General features: G+C 40.7%; 1 protein-coding gene across 8 annotated transcripts; it reads right to left on the bottom strand.

Moving 5' to 3' along the window:
* Positions 1-287: 287 nt before the first annotated feature.
* Positions 288-9884, bottom strand: LOC131245242 (uncharacterized). 8 transcript variants are annotated; one of them, XR_009170811.1, is made up of 5 exons: positions 9446-9760; positions 4013-4122; positions 1004-1137; positions 564-770; positions 288-405 (listed from the first exon to the last, which is right to left on the bottom strand). XR_009170811.1 is itself a non-coding variant. In XM_058244561.1 (3 exons), the coding sequence occupies exons 1-2, from the start codon at positions 9632-9634 to the stop codon at positions 4048-4050; spliced, it is 264 nt and encodes an 87-aa protein (XP_058100544.1). In that variant the 5' UTR covers positions 9635-9760; the 3' UTR covers positions 288-770; positions 4013-4047. The 8 variants fall into 8 exon arrangements, 6 of the variants coding, with proteins under 6 accessions (XP_058100544.1, XP_058100545.1, XP_058100542.1 ...); XR_009170810.1 differs by having other exon boundaries at positions 288-770; XM_058244561.1 differs by lacking the exon at positions 1004-1137 and having other exon boundaries at positions 288-770.
* Between the last annotated feature and the right edge of the window lie 1627 nt (positions 9885-11511).

Raw genomic sequence — 11511 nt, 5'->3', positions numbered from 1 at the left:
AATTGGAGTCAGCTATACTAATATTGTACCATCATTCCACTCTATTAAGGACCATATCCTCCGCTAATCAATAGTTAGTCAAATCTTTTTCTTACTACTTCCACCAATGTCTATGTAGGCCTTCAACTTGGAACCAACTACTAATGGGTCTCGGAGCCACGTGACCTAATCATCTAATGTCTACTTTCCCTGACCTTAATTATCTATTGGGGCTACTCCTGAGTTCCCTAGCCAATGCTTGTGGGTGCCAGTGGAGCCCAGTCGCTTAGAGAAAACAACCTAACATGTGCTTGAAATATCACGTCAAGATTCATGCGAAGGATAAAAAGTTTCATGCACTAGCCCACCTTAGCACAACTGCTATATTTTTAAGGGAGAACGTATAAAGACTCGCCCACCACCCACCTGATAGAAAGCTCGGAGCTCACACATGGACAGCAGTAAAACAAAGATATGACTAAAAAATAAAATAAAAAAGATACGCATGGAACATCCACAGACACCTAAACATTCAGCAGTTCTTTGGCGTAGTAGAAATAGGAGCAATTTCCGATTAGTAATACCTAACAAGGAGGCCATGAGATAGATTTATCTGTAGAAGATGCTAAACTGCATTTTCTTTTGATAGGTGAGCTGGGACTGAACCGAGCAACCTCATGGTTGAGGCACCGGGCCACACTTGCAACTCAACTAGAGGATCAAAGTAGAGGTCCTAGGTTTACATTATTTGAGCACCTCAAAATTTATTGTCTGCATGAAACACAGATAGTCTGTTTTATGGTTAGTTTTACTATATGTATACCCCAACTTTCGGCTTTTATAAATATAGCTGCCAATGTTATGTCATTCTCTGAAAAAGATACACATGGGCAGACTCTGGCAAAATAAGGAGAAACGATAAGAATGATGTCGAGCACAGGTTTCTGTCAGTAGCTTTCATCTAAGTGGCTCTTCAAATTTTCTTTGGAGAAACGTAAAACTGTAAAAATACAGAAAATCATACCGGGTAGTGGGAGGAGAAGGTAACAAGTCAGAGGCTTTGATCCACCCTTACACGGGCAAACACTGTAAGCTGCTGCGTGAATGCAGTATCCGGTTCCCCCTTCATCCCAAGCTAGGCATCTGTTCCTTACAGCCCTACCCAAAAAAGCATTAGCGCCTGCTTGGCTTTTGACACAGGATGATGACCCATTGGATGGTTACATTTAGCCCCCAGTCTCAATCTCAAATACTTTGAGAATAGATAATGAAATATTCTTGAAAATAAATTACTACATCATTGGATATTTCAACCGATAGATTTTGAGGAATCACTAACCAAATAAAGAGGATTTCTCTCCATTTGTAAAAACCTCAATTTGTCATTCAACCATTCATGAAAGTGTGTTTGCAACTATATATACTTTTCTAGAAGCAAAAGGAAACCAAATATAATCATTGCTATTCATTAATTCCAACCCTAGCTGTCTATTCAATAAAATACCAAAAGTGCCTAAATTTTGTAAAATCCTGTGATGACCATCTGTTACTTCTGTAAATGGCTCAAAACTCGCTTAATTCATGAGAGGATGCATGATCTTGGGCTACTATGACAGCTAACTCAATAGGCTTTCAAACAGGACCGATTTCAGGTCATTAGAACATCATTTGGTACCTAAAAGGGTCAGGAAAAAAAAATAAAAATGAGACCAAAATACTAAGGGGAAACTTGCAGTCACTGACTCTCAACTCTTTTTTGTTTTTCTTTCCTTTTTCTTTCGAAACATTAATATCTAGTTCAATAATAACTTATGAAATTAAGGACCCCAATACTTTGACCCTATGGACTTTTTTTTTTTTTAAACACACGCACATACACTCACGCCGTAGTGGGATTTCACCACCCATGGATACTTGAACCCTTGACCAGGTGTTGAAACTCCTGAGAGTCTACCACCGGAGCAAGAGTAAGGATCTGACGCTATGGACTTGTAGGACCATGGTTTACTCCTGGGTCCTCTAACTGATAGGACCAGCCTGTAGTCCCATAGGTCTCTACTGGACCACAATCACAGACCCACAAAACTCTCCAGACAGAATGTGGCCCAGATCACTAATCAAACAGATCATAGGGCCAAAATCTTTGATAAAAAAGATTGTGTGGTCACTTCACTGGTTGGATAGACTGTGGATCCCACTTGACAGATTGGACGAATCATGGGCCCAATCCTAGGTTGCATCGGATTTCTAATTTGTGAACAACCTTCGCAACTATCTGAGCATGATCAGTTTGTCGTTCAAGTTCTGATCTTTGAGTAGGCCATTATTTTCTATGGATTACCTTCTTTCTTTCTTTCTTTCTTTCTTTCTTTCTTGTTTATTTCTTTTTTTTTTTTTAAGCAACTGAAATTCTATGGATTACATATCACTGCAGGCAAGAGCCGCAAGACAGCAACTGATGCATGCCAGGACTTGAGCCTAGGATTTCCCCTCCACAGCTTGGCTAAATGAACAGTGGAAGAATAAGCTATTTTTGAATACCATCTCGTTGATCATTACCTGATTGTGGCTAGGGGAACAGATGAACGTTTGCTAATTGGAGTGACTGTTAAATGCAGGCAAGATGACCACAAGCTAGCAAAGGTAGAAGTGATGTTAAAAGTGCAGAAACCATACAGAATTAAATGGGGGCAGCTTTCAATCTCATGGGGACAATAGCAATGTCACCACCTTCTTGGTGATGTTAGCAACGTCCCCAAACTTTTAAACAGCACATAGGCTGCCCTATCATCGATCTGAAGAATTCATTCATTCAAACAACTAGGAGCAAGCCATGGTGCAAGAATCAAGCTGATCGGATGATCCTAATCCTCTTTGAATGGGACTAATTTCTTACAACTGTGTTGTTTACGAGCCATAAATCACATGGTTAGAATCCTCAAATCAAAGAGTTACTTTAGAATCATAATAAATCCAAAGTAGGATCTACTAGAAGCTTCAAGATGATGATTGGACCTATTTTGTTTCTCCAGTCAATCTTAACAGTCCATTTTCATGCCATTGATGAGGAAGCTTAGGATCAACTGATTGGAATGATTTTTGACCATGGTCTGCTCCTAGTGGTATGAATGAATGAACGGTTCGGATCAACAATATGGCACTAAGTGTGCCATTTAAAACATTTGGGGATGTTGCTAACATCCTCATGAAGGTGGGGACATTGCTAACCAGAGCCGATTCGACCCAACCGAACCCTATTTAACCAGGTCCAAATTGATGGACCTGATTGAACCCTATTTTTAACCAGGACAAAAGGTGAGACCCAAACCTGACCAGATCCAATTTCCTATGGGTCCAAGAAAGGGGACTTGGGCCCATTAAAATCAGGTCAGATCCCTATTTAACCAGGTCCAAATTGATGGACCTGATTGAACCCTATTTTTAACCAGGACAAAAGGTGAGACCCAAACCTGACCAGATCCAATTTCCTATGGGTCCAAGAAAGGGGACTTGGGCCCATTAAAATCACGTCAGATCCATCCAGTACCTGCGGGTCCGGGTACCCATTAACAGCCCTATTTCTGATGTTGGGCATTTAAGAAGTAGGGCACACATGCATTGGAGCCCAAGAGAACAAAGGTTTGGATCAGCAAACCATGTTGCCACTTATACAGAAAAAACCCAAGGAAACTGTGTGGATACTCAGGTTAATTGTCACATGGTCCCACACGCTATAATCAGCCAGTATATTAGTGAATGCTGGCATAGGAACCTAACATCACATGGTAATGCATGTTGCTGGTGTTGATAAAAATAGATATTTGAGTTGGTGTCCTAAGTACTGCATGTGGCTAACATAGACCAACTATTCACCATTGCATAATTTATTGCAATCCAAATGACAGGCAAAGAAGCAAGAGATGTTCAAGTGGAGCACCAATTCAAATGTTTGCGACCGACCGGCCATCAACTGAAGCTTATTCAACAAACACATACATGGAATACTTGACAAACGGAAATCACAAGCACTCACCAAGATGGATGCACTAATATAAAAGAAAAGGTATATCAATATTCCTTTTTCCCAAAATTTTTGCACCAAAGCTGCGAAGGAATTGGGCGAACAGGATGATGTGGCCGTTGCTGCAAAAAGAATTCATCATTAGCTCTCCAACAAAGTGACAAACTCAACAAAAGCTCATGTGTATAGCCATCATAAATCTTTATAGTATTACCACTAGTTAATGATCAAACAAATGTATACTAGTGTAGTTAAAGGCGAGCTAGGTGCACTGCACATGCATCTGGTGATTAGGCCATATGCACTTCGCCTGGGCCCTAGGCAAGAAAACAACCCAAGTTCTCTTAGGTGCATTGTTGCAAATCTCTTCCCAGGCAGGCACCCGAGTGCAACACAAGAAAAGGCAGATCAGTACCCTTGCACAGGCACCTCAAATAAGGGGTATTTTATACATTATAACACCAATTGCAAACACTTAGTAGGAATCATATAAGCAAGCACTTTTCCCCCTTTATTTCGGATCAGAGCTAAGGTATATGGGAAATACCCCTCTTCCAAAATTCTTAGATTTTCATAAACTAATGAAATCTTGTTCATGTTGACTTCTTTCTTCTACTAGTGTTTTAAGATCATTTAAGTTGGATGGTTTGGTGGATTGGTGGATTTGATTAATAGTTTGATGAATAGATGGTTCGATATACAACTTGCTTAATTGCCTTAGTTTTTAGATTTGGTTTTCTACAATATGAGTATGATTTGATTCCATTTTAATGGCCATAGACTCGTAATCATCGTTTGTTGAATTAGAATAATTTTGAATTATGATTTGATTCCTGTAATGGTTTTGTAGAACTTAAATGTTTTAACCAGGATGATTAACTGACTCGTTAGAATGTTTGAGTAGATGTGACTTTCAGGGAATGGTGTCTAACTGTCTTACATGCATAATAACTTCGAAATTAGTTATATTTCATTGCATTAACTTTAGTTGTGAATCTAAAATTATTTTAAAAAATCAATATGGATCTATATCTACCATGTATGATATAAAATACATTAAAAAAGAAAATTGCACCCGACTCTGCACGTGATGCCCAGCACCTCAGGCATCTTTTGAGTAGAACTTCACTTTATTAGAAGGGGGATAAAAAACTAACTATGCTAATGTGAACTGTAATGTCCCAGAAGCTAGGTGCAGAAGGTTTCTCCATCTAATGAATGTGTAAAAGCATCTAATAGTGGCTACTAGAAAATGTAATTGATGCAATGAGGAATTTTGGGCAAACTGGACTGCACAAGGTTTTGGGACAGGAAAAGACATACAGAAAGAAGACCACGTTGTGAGACAAAGAGCGGGGCATGATACCATTAGAAGCCTCTTATGGAACCTCTGCCAGAACCCTATGATCAGGCCCACCCATGGTGTCACCATGATCTGGATTTGGTAAACCCAATATTGGCTATGAGCCATGACCCAAAGAGGTCCTAACAGTTTTGCTGCATCACAAAGGAAGCATTTTAGTTGATGGTACATTTGGATGCCCTTGGAAAGGCGAGGAGCCAGGATACCTTTCCACACGAATTAGGCCTTGAAATGTAAAGGACAGTGATCAACACCTGAAGAAATGATAAAACGATATCTTGCAGAATGTGGTCCTGGTTTTCGAGTCCACCCAGACAGTCAGCAAACCATCCATTCCTCCAGTACATCCGTTCTGACTTCTTCTACCCATTTATTTTAGCCAAATCCAAAGGCACCCTACATAGCATCCATGTGACCACTTAACTCAATATAACAAAGAATAACTACTCTTTTCTTTTGTTAATTAATTTATTTATAAATATATAGAAGAATGACTTTGTCTTCATTTCCACAGCCATTAGATCTAAATTGCCTTCCAACTTGCTGCTCCCCATGAAATGATATTGAATATCTCCCACTGTTTCAGCTGCATCCATGTATAAGCACTACAGTAGCCTCACCTAGAAAATCCATTCAGGGAGATTGTGAGCATGAGGTCTGCAATGAGCTTGTTTCTTGATATTCTTAGACTGTTTCAAATAGCGCTCGTAGCGTAGCCGTAGCACTACGTAGTATAGCTAAATAGCATAAATACCATGTAATATACGTTACAGCTACGTAGCATGTAGCATTTGTAGCATACACTACAATGTATTTTTTTTAAGTTTTGTTTTTTAAAAATGGTGTAAAACTCGCATATTAAAATTTAAATAAATAGATAAATAAAAACTTAAAATGTAAAGTTAAAACCAAATCTTTTTATGTTTACTTTCATTTAAAATGGTGGTGATCCTTTGTTAAAGTTAGTATGAAACTCACACACTAAAAAACCTTTAAGACTCAAAAGAAAGAAGTTTCGAAAGAGGGTTTTCAAAAACCCCTCTTAACCTCTGGGATTTTTATTTCTTTTCATACCTGTGAGTTGTGACTTATGGTTTCAATTAGACATTATTAATTAAAGTGGTTTTCTTTGAAAGTTGTTGATGCGATAATTATTTGATTATTGGTTTTTTTAATAACTTTATTTATATAGATTAGCTTTTGATAAAAAATAATTAATGACTTGTTTGAACATGCTTATACTTGAAAAAATTAATCATTTGTTGGGCATTTTTATATTTTTTGCTTTTTTCACACTAATTATCATATTTTTCCTATTTTAAAATTAAAAAATAGAAGTAAGCTACACGCTATGCTATTTATGCTACACGCTACAGAGGGCCAAACGCTATGCAACACACTACTGCTGTTTAAAACACTGTTCTTAGACTTTGCTGAATCTAGTATCTACCTCTTCTTCTTCTTTTTTTTATGCCCCCCTCTCAAGGTGCTGATAATTTTATTGAAAAAGCCAAAAAGATGCAACCGCATGACAAGCAGTCATCCCACAAACATCAAGGAAAGAAACCCCTAAGGTTATTGATGGGGACATCATGCGCACACGCGCACACACACCACCCCACTATGCACGTACGTACACAGAAGGAGGGCCCCGCCATCGATCTGGCTCGACAACAACGTCCAGGGAGGGCCTTCTAGCTAGAAGACGAAGTTTTGGTTCAAAAGGGTGGGCCCGATAGTCAAGAAAAGCCCATCATGGGATCTCATGATCATGGCCCACTCGTCAGATTGATGTCATATTTTAGGTTTTGCTTATTGTTATTATTTAGAACATTATGAACGCTTTGGATTTCTTTGTTTTATTTTTATTTTAGTTTACTTCACTGCCAAGTAATATGTTTTTAAATGGTGCGAGTTTTGGAGTATAGGATTTTCCTTATAAATAGGCACCCATTGTAGTTCTTTTCATTCATTCAAGTTTAATAAAAATTCCTGCTTTATTTTTCTGCTCTCTTTGTGAGTTATGGAAGAATTCAAAAGTGAGTGTTAAGCCCTCCCTTCTTCGAAGGGCTAACTATCTTGGTGTAAAGCCACATTTATCCCCATCCACCCCTATCCTCTTCCATCCATATCTCTCATCTTCTATCATCATTATTGCTTTGAATTTCTCAACGTTTGCAGCTATTCATTCCCTCTACAGCCAGTTTCCAAAATATGGACCTGTAGGAGGGCTAAAACTTTGGCAGAGCACTATGCCTCGACCTTATGTGGGATCGTCGTCAAACTTGGAGGGATTGGAGGTCTCCCCTGGCCGACCAAGGCCTAGGTGTCACTTTGGAGAGGCAGGCTTCCATCACACGTACGGTCAGCCCACCCACGCACATGCGTCAACCCCAGGTCACCATCTGCATGCAGGAGCTTTTCTCTGAGTCAGGTTTTCCTCTTTTCATTCATATTTCCTAAACCCTAGCCTTAGTTTGCATTAGCCCTAATTTATTTGCCCATTTTTTTCACCCTAAAGTTCCTTGAATTGAAATTGGGAAATCTCTTGGATTAGGGACTGATTTTTATGCATGTGTGGTTAATTTCTATTTCCCTTTAACATCGTTTGGTTTATAATTTTTATTGGTCCAGTCCTAGCCTGTGTCGGCCTGGACCCACATAGATTCCCCTTTTTAATTGAATGATTTGGATTGTCATGTGGGATGTGGAATTTGTGTAACTGTTTTTGAATTGGTATGAACTAAGCCTGAATTATTGCATCTCATACTTAAATTTCATGTCCTGCATCAGTTATCCACTGGATGGTCCCCTTTGAACTTGGGCCCAACCATGGATCTCTTAGCTTTAACAAAAACCACACGAGGGAGACTTGCTTTATCGCAAAAAGATGAAAAGATTTGCTGTTACATTCCAGCCACACTGCCCACAGCCCAGCTGGTACCGAAATTCTCCACAACAGCAGTCTGTTGCCTTTAAGAATTCAATCATTGATTGCGGCATTACCCAATTATCCTCAAAGATGCACCAAATGTTCCACACAATTTCTCGGAGGAAGGTTCGTATCTATCTACCTAACCATAGTTATCAAACAAAGGGCCGGTCCATCTTCAAGAATTCAACAATCTAAGAAATCAGTGAAATAAGGGGATGTTTATGAGTGCCCTAGAATGGAGATGGTGTCATTTATGCATATCCCCACATTTGCACTTGGGAATGCGGACTATTTAGTGTATCCATCAAAATTCAGATGGAAGGATGTAGTGAACACTCCAAAAATCTGCTCCAAAATGTTCCAAAATGAGGACAAGGTGATTATTGACTCATTTGCATGTTGGGGTAGACAGGCTATTTGCAGGCATTCCAGACAGGCCACAGATTTATATGACTGATACGAATTTTCATGTGTAACAGCCACAGAGGTCTCAACCAGAAAAATAAATTACATGAACTTTCGTCATTGCCACTTTTAAACAACTAATAATCACCAAAAGAGTTCCCTTCGCCTATGTTGCGGATCAGGATTGCCAGCAGGTGTTGTTCCATGTGGCCCAATATAGAGATGGCCCGGTAACTGGAACCACTCATCCTCTAAGTGCTATTTGGAATGGCATATGGCCTAATCAATTATGCTGAAAGGATGATTTTATCCCTCGATTTGTGGAATTGAATGTGAGCCATTGGAAACTTTCTTTTCGACCCTCCACATTCAGCTACACATATCAACGATCAAAACCATCCATTCAGCCCAATATTCTTACTGCAGCCCATCTAGAGTAGCACCCAGAGCATGGACGGTCCTGATCATCGGACCATTGCTACATGATGCTCGGAATTCTAAGTCCAGGCATAGGAAAAAGTAACTCTTGCCGAAATTCAATTCAATGGAGAATCAAAACGCAGACACAACAATTCAAACGTATCTACAATGGATCTGAACTACGATTAAGTTCTTTGGAGCGAGGACAGACGCATATATACATTCTCAAGCCCTAATTTACGATCAACGGCTGAGATTTTCAGCATGTTTTAAAATTTTCGAATGCAGGAAATGGAGAAGGAGAGAGAGGGGAAGAGCAGACCTCGAGCTCGGCGGATTTCATGGCGATGGGGATGCAGACAAGGAAGATGCCGAACATGGCGATCGCCGTGTTGCGCTTCCAGTGTACGGGCCTGCAGTATGGCCCACCCGTCATGCTCCATACCTTGTTCCTGAAATCTCCGTGGGCCCCATCTGCTGGATGGCCATGATGATGATCACCTCCGCCCATCCTATTCTTCTTCTTTCTTTCGCCTCCTTTCGAATACAGAGAATGAAATAACAGAGAAGAAAACCCTAATTAGATGATGATGAACGGTGGATATTAGGGTTTAGAGGTGGGACAGAGAGCAAGAGCTTTTACCTCCTATCTGCCGTCTCCACAAGGACGAACGATATAAGCTATGGAGGAATCATATGATAGAGAGACCAGATTGCATGTGACTCCGGGCATAGAGATATACCTGTGCCCGGGGCTGTGCGGGGCCCACGGAGATGTTCGTGACAAATCCACTCCGTCCATATGTTTTGAAAGACCACAGTAGGATGGAATTATAAAAATCAGGCAGATCCAAACTCAGTTTAGCCACTACAAACGAAACAGTGGGAAAGAAAACCTCCACCGTTGAAACCTTCCTAGAACTGGAACTGGAACTGACCATGATTTTTATATGCCATCCAAACCGTTAATATGGTCATTACCACTCAGATAGACTGTAGGAACAATATCATCCTGATACGAAACTTCTGTCAACCCAAGGCGTTCAATCCCCACTGTTTCATGTCGTATGGCTCACATGAGTCTTGGATATGCCTGCTTTCTAGATTCCTATCTATTCTGGTCTTTAAAAACAGATGGACGGAGTGGATTTGTCATGGACATCTTGGTGAGCCCCACACAGCCCCCGGCACAGGTATACCTCTAAGCCCACACGCGTGTACAAGTCAGCTAATGTATACGCCAGCACATTTGCCATCGTGGCAGGCAGGTGAAATATCCAAGCCATCCATCAGGTCGAACACACCCTGCAGGCGCTATTTCTCGAATATAGAGGTGGTCGACTTAGTAGATATTCAATGATATTAGAAACAAGTGGACGGGTTAGAAAACTTCGGCCAATTTTTCACAACCGTACGTTTAGTCAGTTAAATATGGTGGACTGACTTGAATCTTGGGAATCTACGTGGTAGCTACCCTTCTGATGGATGGCTTAGAATATTTCACCGATTGAGACCTTGGAACATGTGGTTGCGTGTGCATTAGCGGATATGTACCCAGCAGAAGATCCTATCCATCTAAACTTTGGCCATTCTTTTTTATCAATTGAGGCATCACGTTGTTGTGTTATCGTGTTTTTTGTTTACTGGCAGACCGGTAACGAAAGTTGGGATTATCGCCTCGAGGATATGTTTCAGGCATAGTACATCTACAGTGGAATCTCTCCAGATCAACGGTCTGGATCAGGGTTCTTTCTCATGCCTGGGTGGTAGACGAAAGCATGGGTTCGAGTACCCATTGTGGTGTGAGCGCGTGTGTGTGGGGTGTGATTGCGTGTAAAATAAAAACGGTCTAGATCACTCCTCCACAGCCCCCAGTTTTACCGCCCTAAAGGAGAATTATCCAGTAACGTGGATTGTGGACCCCACTCTGATGTGTTATGCATCCACTCCGTCCATCATGCGTGGAGCCTCAAGTCTGTCCTGGTGTCCAAAAATTACGCTGATCCCGAAAATCTTGTGGGCCACACCAGAGGGAACAGCATGAAATCGTGCCTAAAACCTCTAAATCCACTTGTTGCGGCGCACTGGAGTCTTGGAATGGTCCTACTTTTTGTATTCCCCTTCGTCCTAGTGAGACACGTATGATGAATGGATTGGATGGCATATACACGTCACAGTGTGCCCCACGAACAATCCGGCGGGTTTTATTGATAAGGAATCCCCACCCAACTGTGCCTGTAATATGGCTACCTGGGCAGATTAACATACTGTCCCATCGAATTTGTGGCCCACTATTTGGACGGTGTGGATTGAAACACATGCAGGGCATGCACACCGCAGATCTACACTTAAGTAAGATCAACCAAACTATCACATAAAACCGTCAGC

The sequence above is a fragment of the Magnolia sinica genome, chromosome 5 (genome assembly GCF_029962835.1).
Source record: "Magnolia sinica isolate HGM2019 chromosome 5, MsV1, whole genome shotgun sequence".
Classification (NCBI taxonomy): Eukaryota; Viridiplantae; Streptophyta; class Magnoliopsida; order Magnoliales; family Magnoliaceae; genus Magnolia; species Magnolia sinica.
This window is presented reverse-complemented; position numbering and strand designations above follow the sequence as displayed.

Excerpts from the sequence above, each read along its gene's own strand:
- LOC131245242 (XM_058244557.1), bottom strand. The coding sequence starts at position 9,634 with ATGGGCGGAGGTGATCATCATCATGGCCATCCAGCAGATGGGGCCCAC. Across the intron at positions 4,123-9,445 it reads TGAAATCCGCCGAGCTCGAG|CAACGGCCACATCATCCTGT; the intron begins GTCTGCTCTTCC and ends TTCTTTTTGCAG.